The 21,429-nt window shown below is 29.1% G+C and overlaps 3 protein-coding genes across 9 annotated transcripts; 1 reads left to right on the top strand and 2 right to left on the bottom strand.

Annotated features, from left to right (window-relative positions):
* Positions 1-4,962: 4,962 nt before the first annotated feature.
* Positions 4,963-21,125, top strand: LOC145202288 (mitogen-activated protein kinase kinase kinase 7-like). 7 transcript variants are annotated; one of them, XM_090082460.1, is made up of 19 exons: positions 4,963-5,221; positions 5,622-5,722; positions 5,996-6,028; positions 6,668-6,753; positions 6,875-6,985; positions 7,285-7,356; positions 7,694-7,739; positions 7,927-8,071; positions 9,173-9,297; positions 14,852-14,885; positions 15,360-15,445; positions 15,532-15,589; positions 15,706-15,778; positions 19,506-19,569; positions 19,679-19,789; positions 19,974-20,149; positions 20,284-20,339; positions 20,571-20,664; positions 20,821-21,125. In XM_090082460.1, coding segments are annotated over exons 2-19 (1,458 nt in total). In that variant the 5' UTR covers positions 4,963-5,221; positions 5,622-5,721; the 3' UTR covers positions 20,908-21,125. The 7 variants fall into 7 exon arrangements, with proteins under 7 accessions (XP_089938586.1, XP_089938584.1, XP_089938588.1 ...); XM_090082458.1 differs by having other exon boundaries at positions 4,965-5,221; positions 20,818-21,125; XM_090082462.1 differs by having other exon boundaries at positions 4,966-5,221; positions 20,040-20,149.
* Positions 9,840-11,165, bottom strand: LOC145190258 (uncharacterized). Its single transcript, XM_090080992.1, has 2 exons — positions 11,137-11,165; positions 9,840-11,007 (listed from the first exon to the last, which is right to left on the bottom strand). Exons 1-2 carry the CDS (start codon positions 11,148-11,150, stop codon positions 9,840-9,842), a joined length of 1,182 nt encoding a protein of 393 aa, XP_089937118.1. The 5' UTR covers positions 11,151-11,165.
* On the bottom strand, positions 16,413-19,220 carry LOC149891073 (E3 SUMO-protein ligase ZBED1-like). The gene has a single exon (XM_090082457.1). It carries the CDS (start codon positions 18,481-18,483, stop codon positions 16,630-16,632), a length of 1,854 nt encoding a protein of 617 aa, XP_089938583.1. The 5' UTR covers positions 18,484-19,220; the 3' UTR covers positions 16,413-16,629.
* Positions 21,126-21,429: the final 304 nt, after the last annotated feature.

Below are 21,429 nucleotides of genomic sequence, written 5' to 3'. Positions count from 1 at the left end.
AATTATAGGACCATTATCAAGGTGTTAATTGTCAAAGTTGTTTTGTTGGCTCTTCACATTATCACTAAAATGTTCTATAAGCATAATTACAATTAACGATATCTTAAGAATGTGCATTTTTAGTAAAAATTTTCGCATTTGATGTTTAATTATTATAGGCTGTAAATGAGGTAAAAACATGGTTCTTAAACTACAACAACTTCTTCCGGGCTTTTCTCTCTCGATACCAATTCATCATTTTAGAAAGTAAAACCAATTAACCTTACAGCTACTTGACTAAGTATCATACTAAAACCAACTAACCTTACAATTACTTGACCAAGTATCATACTAAACTAGATAGTGTGAGGGCGGCGTTTTTAATAATTTTTAAGTAATTGTTTTAATATTGGTTAGTTTAACTGTTTGCCTGTTGTAGCCGTAGTAAGATTTAGGATTTAGGGAGATATGGGTCTAGTGTTATGCGTAAAGGGCTAAGGTTGTGTTTGACGTCCTCAGTATATTCTACTACACAATAAAACTCAATAATCGTTCTATTAGTGTGTAATGGTTAGCACTCTTTTATTCATTACGTTTATTAAATGCATGTAAAACTCTCTTACTCTACTTGTAGTGTTCAATAATGTTTTTATCAATTATTCCTCTTTCTGCTCTTCTTTTTTACACGGATATCTCTTCTTTATTTAAAACGGCCAAAAACTTTTGGTTATTTTTTTCTGATTAATATTTCTTCTGACTTCTGTTTAATTCCTTAATTCTTTTTCATTTTTATTCACTCAAACTTCTTGTTTTTTCTCAATTATTTTACAAAAACTATCTCTCCTTAAAATTCTTTTTACAAACTTTCGTATAACTCTCTTTTATTTCTCTTTAAAACTCTGTCTCCCTCTCTCTCTGTCTCTCTCTGTCTCTCTCTATCTCTCTCTCTGTCTCTCTCTATCTCTCTCTCTATCTCTCTCTCTGTCTCTCTCTCCCTCCCTCTCTGTCTCTCTCGATACCTATTCATCATTTGTTTATATGGCCGGTTGATGAGTCTTCGTGTTTATGTCTTTTCCTAGTTTTTTTTTTATTTAAATCTCCCACCTCACATTAAATGTAGAAGGCTTACTAATCCCTTATCTTCATAAAGACTTTCTAATTAGAATTGAAAACATTACATAAATCTAAATATTTTTCTCAACGATGAACATATTTTAATAATTCGTAGCATATTTTTATAGTAGTCTGTTTACTCAAGATCATTTAAAATCGCCACAGCGAGTTTAAAAAAGTGTATTTGAAAAAGTTCAATATCTTGTTCAGCAATCAACTGTCGATGGATACAGAAAATACAAAAGCTTATATTTTGAAGCAAAATGTGCTAAAAATAGTAATTGTAGAAGTCTATTTTGATAGTTTTGTAATTTGATTTTATTATCAACTAGTTGAAACGGTTAGTTCGGATCAACTTGTTCAAGTTAATGCGGCCTGTAACTTACATAATTTAACAACAGGCTTATCTTACGCTGTTTTACCAGTAGCTAAGATAACCAATTGAAATAACAAATTGAAGTACAAATCAGCATATAATTGCTAATTCTAATGAGCTCAGCTTGCCCAATTCTAATATCGATACGGATGGCTATGAGTTTGACAATAACGATCATCAAATTGGGAATGAAGTAGATTTATCTTCGCCAGGCTTGGACTAAATTATTCATATTCCTGATCTTAAAGAAGACAAACAAGAAAGAAAAACAAAAAAGAAATAGAAACGGTATATCTGGCAAAAGGCATGCAATGATGGTATATTGTATATTACCAGAAAAGAAAAAGAACTCCTGCTAACAATCTCGAAGCAGTTGATTGTAACAAATGCAGGTTTACATGCAACTCTGTAGAATTATCTAAGGAAGATTTTAAACGTTTGCCAGGAATATTATAGTCTTCAAGATTATTATTTTAAAAAACATTTTTGTAAAAACATTTTAATGAAGAGCCTATCAAAAGGCAGCGTTTCAGATGTGCAGCGTTTCAGATGTTCCAGAACCTAAGAAAAAGAAAGTGAAAAGCATTGAATATTTTTTATTCTCAAGTTATGATAAAAAAAAAAAAAAAAAAAAGAAAAGAGCTTTTCAGGATTTTTTCTGCAAAACCTTTTCATTTTCAGATAAGTCGACTCGGCATTAGTGGGAAAAGGTGATACTGGGAATCATCAGAAAAAAAATACATCAATAAACAATGTGCTGAAAGCTTTTTTGGTGACACTGAATGTTAATGGTGCTCAAAAATACCACTAAAGAAAGCTGGCTGTGTACAGTTTTACAGTGTTTTAAACAACATCACATTAAGAATACTGCAACTTCTAGGATGAAGCTGAAAGTGAAAAAGGTGGAAATGAAATTAGATCTGCTCTTCCTGTCCAGAATTTATAAAATATTGAAATTATAAATTTAAAGTTTATGAAATTAGGTCATAGTATTTGGAGGCAGACTCCATGCATGCGACTACTGAGAAGGCCTTGCATTAAAATCCAAGATCTTGTTCAAGCTCAGCTTAACACGGGTTTGTTAAATGCTAAAATGATTAAGTTGGCATCAACCATAAACAAAGTTTCAAAATGACAAATTGTAGAGCCAAACTTTAAATCAAAGTTCAAAATGTTTGGGAGGCAATTATTAGGCTTTTTCACACACAACTGTTCAAGACATCAATAAAAAAATAGCAATCAACCTGATTATCTAGTAGTTTATTGCAATAATCTTGCAGACATCTGTGAAGAAGTTCTTCAAGCCCGCTGAATTTATCTTAATAATTTAATAAAGATGGGGATAGATGGAGGGGACGGTTTCTTAAAAGTCTACCTTGGCATTACAGAGAATCCTAACAACCAATATGTTATTTCACCACCAAAAAACTACTACTGACTCAAAAGCTTTCAAATAATAGCAGTGAGAAGCACCAAATCCTGATTGCAGTCTCTGAGAAATCTTGCAGAAAACAACAAAACTGTCATGCAAATCTATCTTTTGATTCAGGCTGATTTTATGTCTAATGCCATTTCACGTGACATGAAATTAGCTAATATTGTGTGTGGGCTCCAGTCTCATGCTAGCATGCATCCCTGCACTTGGTGTGAAGTTGTCTCCAAAAATTTATCTAGTTATGGTCTTCTTCGCAGACTGGAATCTATTATAGATCTCTCAAGTTGTTTTGAAAATGTTGTCCCTAAATTGTCCGGGTAGTTGTTACGGGTATTACCCGAATTTAAACATTCGGGTGATTACCCGAAAGTTATAAAATACCCGTTTCTTTTTAAATCGGGTCATACCCGATTGTTTTTAATAACTGATACTTGATACCCGTAGAATGCCCATAGAAAATACCCGTAGAAATACCCGTAGAAATACCCGTAGAAATACCCGTAGAAATACCCGAAGAAGCAAATATAGCCAAAACAATTCAACTCAATTCATTTATTAGATTGAATTACAAAGAATAACAAAAAAAAAAAAAAAAAAAAAGAAAGAAAATACCCAATCGCGCGAAAATTTCGGCTCGAGGATTCGAGTACCCAATTTCGGGTAATTTTATTACTCGAATTATCGGGTAATTTTATTATCCGATAACCCGGTGTCATGTTAATATTTTACTCCGTTGAAACTTTACTGCGCAGTAAATTTTTAACGCTATAATTTTACTGCGCAGTAAAATTTTAAAGTTAAAAATTTACTGCGCAGTAAAATTTTAATGTTAAAAATTTACTGCGCTCGTTATTTTTTTACTGTCATCAAGAAAAGAAGAGATGTTAAAGTTTTTGGGAGGGGCGGGTAAAAATATACATGTTTTATAAAACTAAGGGTACTTCAATTTTTCTTTTAATGAAACTTTTATTATTTAATGCATACTTAAATGATGATTTACTTTCCAGGCCAGATTTTGATTCACTTTTTTATGTAAAGCTATGCATTTTCCCTTATTTTTTTTGCAACACATCAATTTGTTGTCTATAATTGCAAAGTTTTTACATTGCCTTTTAAAGTTTGCCTTTTTTCCTCTCTCATTTACACCTTCAGGAAACTTTTTGTCATTCAAGTATTTCCTGATATCATGAAAGTTAATATTTTTGTACATCTTGAAAACACCAAAAAAATAAACGCCAGAAACTGTATATTAAAAAAGTCAGTAAAAAAATAACGATAGCAGTAAAATTCCAACGTTGAAATTTTACTGCGCAGTAAAACTTTTACGTTGGAATTTTGCTGCGCAGTAAAATTTTAATGGCAGTAAATTAAAAACGCTACACCGGGTACTTCTACGGGTAATTTTATTACCCGATTTTCGAGTACTTCTTCGGGTTATATTCAGGTAGTTTAAATCGAGTAATACCCGACCTGAATATCGGGTAACTAAAGTTATTAAAATTTTCCGTCCACGGGTACCCGCGGGTATTCGGATTGGGTTTTCGCTCCCTATTGATCTGTCACGGTTTTCCATGATTACACCATAAATCACTTCAATTACTTTAACTAGTCAAAAAAAAGGTCTTTAAAAAAAGCTTTTTAAAAATACCGCAAAAATCACATTCTTTTACCGCAAAAAAGAAATGAAATGTTTATATAACTTTTAAGTTGTTTATTACTTGATTTACCAATAAATTTCCATTGAGGGATTAAAAACATAAAAGATAATTTTTTTTCCTCAAATATTAGTAGTCATCTTATAAGTTAATACCCTTAAAGTGTAGAAAAAAATGATGACATTGAATCATTGCAAATTTCGTTTTATCAAAGGAAAGTTTCATTAAGATTTAATCATCGTTAAATGACAAATGTTAAATTTTTGTTCACAATTGTTTTATAAACATATTTACACGTTTTGCGTACGTGTCAGAACTTGTCAAGTACTCTTAAGTATTTTTCTCATAAAAAGGTGAATACCGCAAAAAACAAATCTTTTACCCTATATAAAGAAGCCTAAACAGATTGACACTTTGGCTTCGAACTAATTGTCCTGTTACTTAAATAGAATAGAAAAGTAAAATAGGAGTAATTGGAAACAATTTCTCATTTAAATTGAATTTCACAAAACTTATAGAAAAAATAATAATTTGTATTAAAGTTTTTAATGAAAAATTTTTGGAGTTAGTACTTTGCCTGTACACACATGTGCCAGAATTTTTGGAAAGTTTGGATATAGACTTCACCCCCAAGATTTATGTAAATTAAATGTTTTCCGGACCGTAAGGAAACAGTTTTTAAACTTTAAATGAGAGTTTAATACATTAAATTTCTGAGTCTTGTGAATTTTCGCTTTCGTTCTCTTCTCTCTCTCTCTCTTTCCCTCTCTTTCTCTCCCTCTCTCTCTCTCCCCCTCTCTCTCCCTCTCTCTCTCTCCCTCTCTCTCTCTCCCTCTCTCTCTATATATGTATGTGTGTGTGTATATATATATATATATATATATATATATATATATATATATATATATATATATATATATATATATATATATATGTATATGTATATATGTATATATATATATACATATATATATATATATATATATATATATATATATATATATATATATATATATATATATATATATATATATATATATATATATATATATATATATATTAGTTTGCGATGAAGTTGTGGTGATAAAATATTCAACAGTTAATAACAGATATGGAAATATATCATTGATTATATTTAACACAAAGTAATTTAAAAGCTGGCTAGTAAGTATATTTAGGTAGCAAGTAAGAATAATTAATTTAGTTTTTTTAGTTTATTTTTAAGTCTTTTTTTGTGTATTGTTCTGCTGTTGGTTGTTGTTTTGAATTGAGATTTTAAAATATTAGTTTGATCATTAAAATTTTCTTGGTAAAATCTTAGCAACATTTTAAAATATTTTATTGGTATATTCATGTGTATTATATTATATTTTTGCTGTGTTAAAGAAAATTTGTTAATGGTTGTATATAAAATTACATTATCTTTATACATTTTAGTGTATGCAGATTTAGAGGAGTTTAAAGGAGTTGGTATGTAGTTATATTTGATTAATTATTTCTTATTCTTGTTTAAAGAAGTACCTTAATTTGTACAATGAAAATATTTGTAAAATGATTAATTAAATATAAATTTACCCAAGCATGGCCTAAATAAAATATGAAACATCAATCTCCAGAATAAAATCAGTTACGTGATAGTATGATTAATTTTGATATTTAGCTTAAATTATTTTTTAAACATTAAGAAAGCTTATAATTTTTTTTAAAAACTTTGTTTTTTTTCTTTACATTTAAACAGAAAGTTTATTTACCTATTATATGATTTTATCTAATGTTTTAAAAAATATTTGATATAATTTTTTGCTTAATTTTTCTTATTATTTTAAATAGTTGTTATCTTGTTCCAGTTTAAGTAGTTTTGTATTCAAAAGTATTTTGAAATAAAATTATGATAAAAAGAAGAAGCCTTGTAAACAATCTTTTGCTGCATAGGCTAACAATAGGTTTTAATAAAACTCTGCAAAAATAATTATTACTGTGATTAAATAGTAATTTTCTTTAAGACCTTGTAATGATTATTATCATAATGATCAATATTGGTATCTTGCCCATTTTAACATTGCTTCCTTTTAAGTAAAGTATTTCTTTTTCAGCTTTACTTTTTTTTAGCGACTCTCAACCAAGCTGAGCATTTGCCATTATCCCCTCATGGTTTTGTTAATGAAATAGGTTATGATGAGCTTCACTTTCTTGAGGTATATATAATATTTACATTATTTTTGTCTTCATTAAACTTTAAAAATAGTTATTCAAAACAAACTTATAATATTTTTCTGTTGTGAAAAAACATGCACAAATAAATCTTTTTTACTTTAGATAATTGGTAGGGGTGCTTATGGTACTGTTCAAAAAGCAGAATGGAGAAACCAAATGGTAGCAATAAAAATTCCTGAAAATCAGAATGAGACATCAGAATTTAGAAATGAAGTAATTTTCAATTTTCATTTTCTTTTATTATTCATTTTGAAAAGCAGCTCAAATATTTGGCAAATTTTATTTTATGAATAAATTTTTCCTCTAGTTCTTTTATAAAAAAAAAAAACAAAAAAAAAACAAAAAACAAACAGATCTTGAAAGTTATTGGTTAAAGAATTCTTTTTTTTTTGGTGCCATCAAATTGAACCACAATTGATGCCATCAATCAGAACCACAAACTGTTAATTTAAATCTCTTTCCAATTATCTGTGTTCATTCATAAGGCTTTTTGTTTTTTCAATTTCTTTTAGGCCAAACGTTTATCAATTCTCCAACACAAAAATATTATCCAACTTTTTGGAACAAGTGTGAATGGACCTAGGGTAAATTACTAAATGGCTTAAAAGCTAAAATTCATAAATAAGTTTGGCAGTGAGTATTATAGTACAAATTGAGTATTCATTTAATAGATAATCTAAGAGAATGAAAATGTTTTTCCAGGATCAGCTTTTATTGGAAAGCTTTACTTTTTAAAAAAACATTAGAGTTTGTGAGAAAGTATTTATGGTCTTGGTTAAAGATAACAAAAACTATTAAAAAAGTAAATTATCAATGATCAATTAAAAAGCTTGTTTAATTTTTTTTTTATTAACAAATAAGTATTCAAAGTAAGTTTTTTATTTTTAAATTTTGTTTGTAGTTTAAAAATTTTATCTTAAGGTGTGCTTAGTTATGGAACTGGCTGAATGTGGTTCCTTACACTCATGTAAGATAAAATTTTGTTTTGTAAAAATTGTTTTGTTGCAAAAACAAAAAATTAAGTAAATGTTGAATCAAGAATAATTAAAATAGTTGGAATAAATAAAGTGTTGAACTAAGTATAATTAAAATAGTTGGAGTGTATAAAATCTAAAGTTATTGGGTGTCTAAACTTTTCTATGTTTTTTGTTAAGTGCTTCACCCAACACCTGGCACTGAAGTTATTCATTACACATTTGCACATGTATTAAACTGGTCATTGCAATGTGCTGAAGCAGTTGAGTACCTGCACAATATTAAGCCAAAGGCTATTATTCACCGAGACCTAAAGCCTCTAAAGTATGTAATACTTTCACCAAAAAATTAAAAGTAAATATTTCTTTACAGCAAAAACATATATGAAGTTGAGTAAAACTACATTTGTCCTCAATCTTGTCTATAACCACAAATATATAGTTCTCATAATTATTACTTTAGGTCATGATTGTTTTCTCAGTAGTGTCAGCTAACACTAACATTAAATTTTTCCAAATTTGAGCTTTTAACATTCTGATAAAGTAAAAATGAAAAATGTTTAGTAAACATTTTTAAGGTTAGAGAATTAAAAAATCAATCTTTTTACTATTTGTCTGTTAAATTTTATCAGCCACCATTGTTAGATTTCTTCTTGATGAATCATTATACCTATTTATACTTAATCATGCTCAATATTTATGTATTATGCTTAAAAAAGAAAACAAGCCTTAAATTAGAATTTTCTCTATGAAATTAATTTAGACCTATGTAAATCAAAATTGATTGATGAGGTTTGATAGAGATATCAACTCTAGTAGCATAGATAGAGATATCAATTCTAGTAGTATAGAGATAACAAGTCTAGTACATAGATAGAGATATCAAATCTAGTGGCATAGATAGAGATATCAACTCTAGTAGCATAGATAGAGATATCAATTATAGATAGAGATAACTCTAGAAAGCATGAAATGACTTCGTTTAACTTTTTTTTACTTTTTTTTTGGAAATCTTGAGCAAATTTTGTAAATAGTTGTTTAAATTAAAGGAGATTTAAGGCTTGAATTAGTCTATCCTCTCAGTAAGCTTTTAATGGCTGAGACCCAGGGCAGCTTGTATATAATTCTTCTCATTATCCTTCATGAGTCTTAGCTGCATGTAACATTCCGTTTTAAAAGTATTTAGTAGCAAAACTGTAGATATACATGCAGAATAAGTACCTGATAATCATTCACCACTTGGGTTTTTGGCTGCAAAATTTTTCAAAAATTTTAATAAAAAAAGTTTTACAAGAATCTTGTAAAAAACCTTAACATAAAATATTTAAAGGTCCTGAAAACTAAACATTTTGGTAAATTCTTGAAAATCTTAGTTAAGAAAATGAAAGTGAAATTTATTTTAGTAAAATATGTTTTTATAATGTAGCATGTTACTAACACAATCAGGCACTGTTTTGAAAATTTGTGATTTTGGTACAGCATGTCATCCGCACTCAGAAATGTCAACTAGTAAAGGAAGTGCATCTTGGATGGCACCAGAAGTATTTGAAGGTAGATTTAATAAAAGAAGTTTAAACTTGTACTTATAAAGTTGTTAATCATTTAATATTTCTTTGCTTATTTAATTTTTTTTTTGGTTTTTGTTTTCTCACTGATTAGTTAATAAGATCAGAAAATGATGAATTTTAGTTAAAATAAATAATATAGAATAAAGGTACAGCACTTCTGATTTAGTGGTCTTTTTTTTAAATTGAAAGTTTTTATACTTTAATTGAGCTTTCTATTAATTCATAAAAAGAAAAAATTATTAGCAATTATATATTTTCCCATTTACAAAAAAGTTTTTACATCTGTATGTTTGGAAAACTAAAATCAGTATGATATTGCAAGTATTTAATTTTTAACAGCTAGTGACTTTATATCCATTTTCCCAGAACTGTTTGTAGTTGAAATGAACAGATTCAGAAGCCTGTTCTGACCAAAACTCTAATGCCGTATTTAGTACATATGTTTGGGATATAAATGTTGATTAAAAATAATTTTAATATGAATAATTTTCCTTAAGAATTTGTATAAAATTCAAAATTAGATGATTACTTTGAATTTAAATTTTTATATACATGTTTATTTAAAAAAACATTTTTCAACAATGTTTGAATTATACACTCACTGAAACAAAACCAAGCTGATCTTTGAATAGAGGGCAATACTATTTTAAAAACATTTTTTTTTTGGAATTTGAGTTGTTGTAACTGGTAAAGTACATGTTTAGGACCTTCAATCCAAGAATGTTCAACTTTGATCTTAAACCAACAAGGAAAATAAACACCCACTATGAACTCGGTGATAGATCTTAAATTTTCTAAATCTTTACCTTGAATGTCATGTTTAGAGATCGATATTCTACATATTCTGTTAGTATTAGTTAACCATCCTGAATGTGAAACAGGCCCAATTTGTAATAAATGAAGTTTTGGTGGTAAAATACCACTTCTAAGAGCACAGACAACTTTATTACCATAAAATTGATCTGGAGATAAGTCATTTACTATTTTATCATCCAGAGAAATAAGTGGATTACCAATTTTAATAGTTTCAAATGATGGATTTATATCTAGATCTGCAGCCAGATCAAGCATGGATCCAATAACACCAGACCATTTATTGTTAGATTTTGTTTCACCACCTAAGTTTGTTACAAGATGCGTTAGTGGCAACTCATTTGTATGCAGTTGACATATAAGCCAAACAAGTTTTTTCCCTAATTTTATTTCTATATGTTTGATGACTCCACCCTCCCAACCAGTGTTAACATTTTTAGAGTCTCCACCAACAGCTTTCAAAGATTTGTCAATACCTCTCACAGTCAACCATTCAACAATATTATTTGCTATTATCTCTGCATGCTTGAGACTTTTTGTTGCTTTCTCAGGAGTAAAGTGAAATAAATACTTCCCTCCAGGTTCCATACAAACATAGTAATGCTCTTCTTTCACAGTTACTGGATATTTTGCATTTGAACCATCAAGTTCAGTCATTTGTTTGGTTTGATTAATTCTCCCATCAAAAAATATGCACTTCACTTCTCTATTTTTTGCTATATTGTCAAACTCTTTATTAAGCTCAGAAACAATTTTTTCTTGCACTCTAAAAACTTTACAATGGTCAATGATAAAATTTTTATCATCAGATTTTATTAATCCTACATCAATAAGTTTTGCTGGGGCGATTGCAGCTGTAGCACGTGAAGACACCCCATATCTATGTGAGGAGAAGTTTTATGTATATATATATATATATATATATATATATATATATATATATATATATATATATATATATATATATATATATATATATATATATATATATATATATATATATTTAAACCTTATGCTATTCATAATATCTGATGTAATATCTAAGGTATTGTAATACTTTATTTCCTACTAATGGCTTCACTAGCTCTAGAGGTAATTCTACATTAGTAATCTCATTACTTTCATCAATTGCTACTGTTTCATTACTGAAATCACTTTCATTTTGATAGTTTATCTCATCTGACTCATGTTTTTTTTTTTTATTAACATATCATTATTGTCTTTATTTTTAAAACATTTCTCTTGATCTTTTCTAAGTAATCTTTTATAGTATTTCCTGGTTTCAATCTTATCACATAATTCAATTTGAAGCCTGCTAACAGTTCCAACTTTAACTCTTTAAAAATATATAAACTTAACCTCATTAGATGGTATTTTGTACTCTTTGATACATTTGCATTTATAATGAACTTCTTTATTACAATCATCAGAACAAATCAAAGCACCACATTTTACAATCAGACATACTAATATATCAAAAAGTTTATCAAGTTTTGTCTCAAAGTTTAATATTTGTTTGGCTCCTTTTTTTCTTGGACAAGCAATTGCTGAAGCCTTTCATTCCACAATGTCACTATTTTATCACAAATCGTTTTGTCAGTAATTATTTTAGGTGATGTAAATTCCAAGTTTGCACATGACCGCTGATGTAATAAAGCTGGTAGTATATCCTTGGCCATCTCTTTTACAGGATAATTTCTTTCTTTTATGTCATCGCAGTCCTCTCTCAATAAAATTCCATATCTTATAACGTCTCTGTTAGTAGGTAATTCTGAAACTAAAAACTGTTTTCCTGTATCAAATGCAACACGAACTTGTGTACTAATATTTAATCTGGTTTTGGGTGGCATCATACCTCTAAGTTACAAATTTATATTGGTAAGGAATTAAAAAAGATTTTTAGAATATATTACAAGAACGAAAGCAATTGTGCAAGAGTTCTTAAATTAATACTTAACAATATACATTTAATAGTTATGTAGTTTAGTAATTTACTGACCAACATTAAGATGAAAAAAATTTTTTTTTTTATTTCTGTAAACTCTTTTTAGAAATGAAAAATTTTTTCTGCATAAGCATTACACAAAAAAAAATTTAAAAATTAACTTATATTAAGTTAAAAAATTTTTTTACAACCCAAATATAACATAGTTTGCAAGTCTGTTTTTTTTACCTGACAATATTTTCCTGTAACCTCTTCATTCCGTTTCAAAGAAAATGAAAACGATTTATACTTTTAAAAAAAAAGCAAATCACCAAAGCAAATATTTTTCTGATTTAAAAAATGAAATCAGATTTGGATTCTCCATAAAATTTCAAAACTTTTACTTATACCCCAAATTTTACTTATCTTTTTTTTTAAAAAAAAAGTCTGAAATCGACACACCCTACTATTTAGATAAATATGGTACATCATGAATGGAAATTATAAAAATTATAAGGGCATGTGGTTTAGGTAAAATTTCTAATTCAAGATTTAGGTAAACAGGAAGCAAAAGCCCAATCTGAATACCCGTAGGTATCCATAGACAGGTAATTTTAATAACTTTAGTTACCCGATATCCAAGCCTTCGGGTCGGGTATTACCCAATTTAAACTACCTGAATATTACCCAAAGGATTACTTGAAAATCAGGAAATAAAATTACCCGATTTTGTTACCTGAAAATTGGGTAATAAAATTACCCGATAATCGGGTATATCGGATAATAAAATTACCCAAATTTCGGTTCGAGGATTCTAACCAAAATTTTCGCGCGATTAGGTATTTTCTTTCATTTTTTTTTTTTTTTTTTTTTTTTTGCTATTTGTAATTCAATGTAATAAATGAATTGAGTTGAATTGTTTAAACTATTTTTACTTCTTTGGGTATTTCTACAGGTATTTCTATGGGTATTCTACGGGTATTTTCTACAGATATTCTACAGGTATCAAGTGTTGGGTATTAAAAACAAGGTATTAACCGATTTAAAAAGAAACGGGTATTTTATAAATTTCGGATAATTACCCAAATTTAAATATTCGGGTAATACCCAAAACAACTATTTCGGGTCTCGGGTCCCTAGGTAAGCATCTTTATGTTCTAGAAGTTTAAGCTAATAGGAAGGATCAAGTGTTAAACCTAGGCAACCTTCCTTTAACTTCTCTCAAAGATTTAAAAGCTTGGATTAATTAGATACATCATCTTGGAGAGTTACAACTTTGAAAAGATCTTCTAGAAAATCTGTGTTTTTAAGAAGTTTAGAATACTTTTTACTTTTGAATCTGCCTCATCAAGTAGATTTGATTCTTGTATTTTTCACTGGAATTCTGTATTCTTTAGCAGAAGATTTACTGGATCTCAATCTTCTATTTTTGTTTTATGAATCGAAATCTAGCTCATTTGCAATACACTAAAGGCAAGGATATGTAAAAGCTGCTGTTTCAATTCCAAATATTATATTGGCCAACTTCATATCAAAAGCACAGAATTACTCCTGACTATTTATGCCCAGTAGTTTTAAAAGTTTTTTTAGGTTTTAATTAGATTCAGGGAAATTCTCTACTAGGACAGCAATAATAAAATTGATCACTGTGATCCTTTTGCTTCTCCTTCCTCTGTCTTCTGCATAACTAAACCTTTCCAACTTTTATTAAATTCCTTTTTACAACCTAAAATTTTGAAACAAACATTCAGGAATCCACCCCCGCCATCAACTCCTAATTCCAAATTATAAGCTAGATGTACTTCTTTTTCTAACAATAGTATCAATCAGTTCCTGAATACCATTTTAACAAGCCAAGTTTCTTTGATTTTCAACAGATTCAATTTAATTGAGCATAAAATATTTTCCTCGTAGTTTAAATTTTGTCCCTTAATTCAAAATAGCTCCTGGTGTTAAAGTCCTCATAGCAATTTCACAAATGTCACAAGTGCAAGATTGTTTACATCATGTAGCAATACATATATATAATATAGCAAGTTAAGTAATCTTTAAGAAATCATATGGTTCATCTAGGGTTAGTGTTTGTTTGTTAGATGTTTATTATGCAATAAATATTGAAACAGTTTTATTTTTAAAAAATATAGGCTCAAAATATTTATTTAAAAACAAACAAGATTTACTTTAAAATAAACATTTATGTAAATAAACACTTATTTATGAAAATAAGTATTTATTTGCGTAAATATTTATAACATAAATATACATTCATAACATAAGTAACAAACAGTCTGTTTTTATGAACACATTTTGGTAAAAATCATGCAATGCTGATTGTTTTGTTTTTTTTACTTTAAATTTTCTAAGTTGATTTTTTTTAAAGTGTTTGACAATATTTTATAATTCGAGATTTTGAAACTAAAATCACTAGATTTACAAAAATGTATTTTGCTAGGACTTTTTTTTAGTTTAAAAAAACTTTCTTTATTCAAGCTGCATTAAACTTAAAATATTGCATAACATTTGCATTGTCTCTAGATACTGATGAGAAAAACTAATGGGAAAATTTGTAATAAAAAAAATTCCAAATCAGTGACCAGATTTGTTTAATTTGTATAATTTTATTCTTTTAGATGGAAAGTTAGAGCACACAAAAATCTATAAAATCTAAAATCTACATCAGAGCAAAAACTGTTTTTAAAAAATTTTGAATGAGATAATTAAAACTACACAACAAAAACTCAACAAAAAAAAGAGTTTTTGTTGTGTAGTTTTTAAAATGGATTTATTGACTTATTTTTAGGAACAAGATATGCTGAGAAGTGTGATGTTTATAGGTAAAGTTCTGAATTAAATATATCATTCTTAATAATATATATAATTATAAATTAATTTTTTGTTTACAAGATATATAGTAAAAATGATTTTTTTATGCATTCTCACTTTTTTTCTGTACATACCCTCCCTTTTTTCTACACGCATTCTTCCCATTTTTTCGGCATGGTGATTCAGTCTTTTTGTCCATCTTTAAGGTATGTTTAGTTATTTTAATTTGCTAATTTAACACAAAAATATCAATATTAAAATTTTTTTCTTATTCCAGACATAAAATAATTTTTTTAATCTTCTATGCAACAATGAATTTTTGTAAGGGTAAATTATCCTAAAGGTTTGAATATAATATAACAAAAAAAGATTAAAATATAACAGAAATTCTTTTGATCCTGTTTACATATATAACCTTAGATAATAAAAAAATGTTTAATTCAAGTTTTTTTTAATCTTTTTTTTTAACAATTTCTTTTTTGAAGTTTTGGTATTATATTGTGGGAGATGATAACAAGGAAAAAGCCATATGATGGGACTCCCTTTCAAATAATGTGGAAAGTACATGAAGGTATTATAGGATTAGATTGATTTTCAAATTAATATCAGTAGTACATAATATTCAAAATATTAAATAAATTTTAAAACTATTTTAAGGAACTCGGCCTTCTCCTATAAAAGACATACCATTATGTTTAGAAAATCTTATCCAGAGGTTGGTAACTATTTAAAGTGCTTTTTTAAATTTAAATTTTTGAACTTTATGATAAATGTTTTTAAAGATTTCCATAGTATAACAATAGAGGACATTCAAGAAATATTTTTTTATAGATGTTGGGAGAAAGAAGAAAAAGACCGACCAGCATTTATTGAAATTGTCAAATTTTTGCGTAAAGCTAACACGGTTTGTAAATACTATGAATAATGTAGCTAGTAAATGTTTGTATCTGTACCTCGGAGGGATACAACACTATGTCCATTTTTTTCCATATTGACTTTATTACAGAGTTAAAATCAGCTTTTCTCATATTTCTTAGAGGAATAGAGCACTATGTCCAAAACCAGTTAGAACCGGATATAGCATGTTTTAAAACAACACCAAGTCCTGTGCCAATAACACTTTTTGTTGAAAAAAAGTTTAAAACTCCTCTCCTGTAAAGTTGTGAAAATGGACATAGTGTTGTATCCCTCCGAGGTACAGATATGTTAAGTAAAATGACAAGCTAAGGTATCTGGATAGCAAAATTTCCTGACTCCTTCTATAAAACGTTCTCCTTTTTTAAAAAAACATAAATTCTATAAGGAGTTGATGTCAAATAATTCTTCTGTAATGTTTTTTTCTCAACCATTCTAAAAAATTATACAATTTCCTAACCACATTAAAGTTATTTTTATTCACCATTTATTGGTAGACTTATTAAATTGTGTGTTGATCTATCTTCATTTGGTCCAGTAAGTATTTTGTTATGCAGTTGTCAACACATTTAATAGTCATAACATGTAACTTATGTAAAAAAAGTAGGGCTGGTACTGATTAATTTTTTTTTGTTCGATTAATCGTCTAAAATTTTAATCGATTAATCGATTAATTTCGATTAATTCTGAAGTCGACAGAATAACCTGCTTTTCACCACTGGTGAGGTGAAGTTGTTATCGGTAAACGTTAACTAACTACAGTATTCACAAACGTTAACAAACAAGACACTTAATGCCTGCTATACTGTATTCAGTTTAATTGACAAGTACAAGTAGGCATCACTTTAGCCAGTCACGTAAACAAACGAGGACGTTAACGTTTTCTGGAAGTAGACAAGATCGCAGTTTGTTGACAATGTACCCTGACGAACTAAACAGTCTTTCACAAGGAACAGAAGTGGCAGGTACACACAGAATTGTCTGCACAAAACTGCTCAGGTTAGGGTAACGATGCCTGTTCAGTTGCCACCACATGAGGGGATTCTCAGTTTCTGGAATTACACCTTCTTCTTGATATCGTGTAAGCTCAGCCAGTGAGCCATGTACTGTTTGTGATTCATCTGATGAGGATTGCGATTCCGAGTCGCTGACCAACAGAGTAAGTTTCAGTTTCTTACGCACAGGTTCTGATGCCTCGCCAGTGCTGGTAGTAGTTTCACGTTCAGCTCTCTGTCTTTGGTTACAGTACACCCGAAATGCATTAGAAAGTATTGTCCAAACTGCTTCACGTTTCTCTCTTGAGAGACAGCCGAGTTTCTTGTAACGTGGGTCTAATGCCACAGCCATTTGCAACGTTGGCAATGCATCAATGTTTTCAATGCGACCTGAGAAGTCATTTAGTGTTGCAGATTTGAAACGTGCTATATACCCTGGATCGTCATCATTAACCCGCAGAAGTCTGCGCAAAAATGCTTCAAACGGAAGTACAGCCGAACATGTAGCATACTGTTCACTACCAATATACTCAGTAGCATCTGCAAGTGGACCCAATACCGAGACAAATTTTGACATTTTCTCCCAGTCCAACTCCCTTAGTTTATCTCCAGTGTAATTCTCGGGATGGTCAATATGATACTGCTTAATGGCATCTTTCACTTCCAGCAATCTGGCTAACATTAGGTAGGTACTGTTCCACCGCGTAGCTACATCCTGCTGCAATTTGTGAAACTTCACATCGTCAGACCTGTTAGAGGTACTGGCTTGGCTGGCCTTTAGCTCTGATGTATTCCTTGAACTGCGCTTAAAATGTCCAACTAGCTGTCGACATTTAGCCAGAATAGGAGATGAATCAGCTGCTTTCAAACCTGCTAGTATGCTCAGTTGAAGACAGTGAGCAATACACGGTATATGGCTGTAATCCGTCCGTCCTATAGCAGCAACCATATTTCGTGCACTGTCCGTTACGATACAGCTAATTTTTTCAGCAATGTTCCACGTTGCGGCAAACTCTTCATAGAAACTGGCAACATTATCAGCAGTGTGCCTTTCTTCAATATTTATGCAAGCTAAAGCGACAGACGTCAGTTTACACTCAGAATCAATCCAATGACCTGTTATCCCACAGTACGATTCATTGTTGGTGGAGGTCCAAAAGTCAGTAGTTAGAGCAATACTATGAATGCATTCTAGAGCTTTCTTGTGCTCATTCAACTTCTCATTGTACATCTCTCCAATGACAGTGTCGATTGTACGGCGACTGGGCAAAGTATAAGTCTGGTTTTGAAGGGCAATACGAAGCACCGCCTCTAGTCCAGCATCTTCTACAATTGCTGTTGGACGTCCAGAACTGGCAATCCAATGAGCTATTGCCACCTTCAGGTCGGCTGAGACCTTTTCACTGACAGGCTTGTTTGACTGACACGTAAATAAATTGGTGATTGATTTTATCTGAGGGGTCATCTTACGTTCACTGTCGACAACCTGTTGATATTTCAGAGGATCCTTGTGCTGAAGGTGATAAGTCAGCGATGTGTTTGAGCCACGGAAAGCAAACTGTTTATTGCAGTGAACGCAGTATATTTTGTCACCTTCGTCTACTTTACCATCAGCATTCAACTTGAAAACAAAATGCTTTCTTAACTTTCCAGTTAAATGTTTGACAGAAACGTTGCTTTCATTAGTTGCCGCAGCCATATTTGCAAAACAAACTTTGTTTACTTTAGAAACGGATATAGAAATGTAAGATAATGTTCCCAGGTCAGTAAGTATTTTAAAATATGACAAAATTTTTAGTCGAGATTTTCAAGATACGCGCTTTCAAAATTAATTTTATATTTATCGAATTCTATTGAAAAATTCTAAATTTAATACTCTTTTTCGTCATGGCTAATGACTTTGAAACAATTGATTTTGAAAAGTTGCGTTTAGACGTTTTTAAAACTTTTAAAACTGAAAATAACTTCTTTGCAAATGATTTATATGAAAACGATATATTTTTTTAATAAATTTTTATGCTTAACATTTATCAAATTAACAGATATCAAAATATATTGTTCATGCTAAAATTTAAATTAGGCCAAGTACCATACCACTTCACAAATAATTTCTTTATAAATAACGTTAATAAATATAAGAGAAACAGGTAATCTTGAGTTTATTCTAATTGAAGAATATTAAAGTTAACTTTAATATTCGAGTAGTTTTAACAGAACTAGTTGTACTTAATATATAATATATTACCTATATTGAACATAATATATATTATTCACTTGTAAGGGCTTCGTGATAAGATCAGTGCGATCTTCTTGAAGTCCTGTCTGTACTATTTTAATTATAATTATAATCTCGTTTATATATTTTGACCAAGGAAACTTGTAAATATTACTATTATAAATTACGAAACTTGTAAATATATATATGTACGGCAAAAAAAAAAATAAGTAACGGAAAACCGGCAAAAATTAATCGAAATATTACTGATTAAAGAAATTTTAATCGATTAAATAAATTAGCGATTAATCGATTAATTAATCGTTAATTTCCGCAGCCCTAAAAAAAAGATTTATCAAAATTATTTTGATTATTTGTTAAAATTTTGTAATATATGAAAGTGAATTTCTGTCAAATATTAAAGTTTGCTTTAAATGTCATTTCCTGTTTAACTTCTATTTTTCACAAAAAAATAAAGAAATGAATAAAGCTTTATTACATCTTAGTACGTTACTGGTGGAATGTTACCTCTAATGGGATGTGAACAGCCTGTTCGCAAATGCTCCTTGGGTAAGAATCTTTGGAGTTAAAAATGATCTTAAAATAGATTTTAAACATTATCAACTATCATATGTTTTAAATGGCATTAAGAGTAATTGACACTGAAATAATAATATAGGTAACAGCAGAATAAATACATCGATACTTAGTACCAATACAAATAAAGAAGTACTGCAGTCCACAAATGAATCATCTAAAGTTGAAAGGATACCTATCAGCAGTACTCCAAGTAATTCTGATTACTTCATTCCTTCATTTTATGAAGTTGTGGGACATCATTTAATTTATAAAATGTCTTCACAATTTTTATTAGTAAAATTTGATTAAGAAAAAAATTCCTGTTTACTATTTTCACCTTTTTTTGTTTTTGAGTTTTACTTTACTAAACTTTTTTTTTAACTTCATTTTTTAAGATCACAATCGCCCCTTACCAACCCATGGAAAAATTTCTGATCTAATTCTTAATCAATTGTCCCTAGATTATGATCCATGTCCAAGCCAATGGGGTTTAATTTCCCCTGAGTTGATGCCATTAGACCCTATAAAGGATCACATTAGATCTTTTCAGATATATAAAAGCTATATGAAGGTAATATGTCATTGCAATATTTTTAGTTTCAGTGTATTTTTTCTTTGTTATTTTGTGGTTGATTAGCTTTGGTGTTGAAAATCGTGGTTTAATCCAATTTAACATATTCACTAATTGATGTAAATAATATTTAGGCATTAGAGACTTACCAAGGAATCCAAGATAAGATAACGTTTCTTAAACAGAGAAGGTAATTATCACCTATTTATTGAAAAAAAAAAAAACAAGTTTTGCTTAATCTTTTTAAAGGGAAGTTTTTGTGTAAATTTTGGGAAAGTCAATAAAAAAACAGCTGCATTTCATTACATGGGTAGCGAGTTATCGTTTTAAATCTACATTTGTCAACTCACACTTTTCTCTATTTTTTTAAATCTACATTTTATATGTCAACTCACACTTTTATTCTCTATTTTTTTCCAAGAGATGTTTTGCGAAAGAACATTGACGAAATAAATAATGAACAAGCAAAGAATTCTCGTTTTATGGTCGATTACATAGCAGCTCAAGAATACAAGGTCAGATTTCGGGTTTTTTTTTTCATAACTTCTTGTTTGTTTATTACATTTTATTTTGTAGATGTTGTCCTTTTGAAGTATGTTGTGTAAATGTTAAGCATGTTGTTGTGTAAATGTTAAAACAGTCATTAAGAAAATAAAGATTATGTTTAGCAGGAATTGTTGGACATGCACAAAACGATAAAACCACTATTGGAGAATGAACGCGCCAAAGTCGCAAGATCCCCTATATTAAATCGATGAATTCCTTAAAATATTTTTAACGATGATTTATAGTTAAAAAAAAGATAAAGATTACATTTAGCAATAATTGCTGAACATGTACAAAAGATGAATACACTCGAGAGAATGTGCCAAGTTCGCAAGATGCTGTTAACAAATCAATTCTTTGTAATATTTTTCAACGACGATGAACGTTTTAAATGATTGTGAACCAACTGAATACATTTTTTAATATTCAATTTTTATTTCATATATTTCGCTTTAAGATCTTTTTTTAGAAAACCTTTGTTTACACTTTGATACTATTGTTAGTATTAAATTTAGGTGATTTTTCTAATTTTTTTTTTTTATTGAAAACTAATATTTTTAATTTATTTTTTATTTTTTCTTGTTCTAAAGAAGGAAAAAAAAACTTAAAGAAAACATTTTTATTTTCTAATTTAAAACCGAGCAGTGCTTTGGCATTAAAAATATATTTTAAAATAATCATGTGATAAAAAAATTATCATGTGATAAAAAAAATAAATAAAACCAATACCAGTA

Source organism: Hydra viridissima, unplaced genomic scaffold (genome assembly GCF_058129835.1).
Source record: "Hydra viridissima isolate aposymbiotic clone 2 unplaced genomic scaffold, HvirCarnegie_v1 scaffold_3, whole genome shotgun sequence".
NCBI classification, from domain to species: Eukaryota; Metazoa; Cnidaria; class Hydrozoa; order Anthoathecata; family Hydridae; genus Hydra; species Hydra viridissima.
Note: the sequence above shows the minus strand (reverse complement) of the source record. Positions and strands in the feature narration are given on the sequence as shown.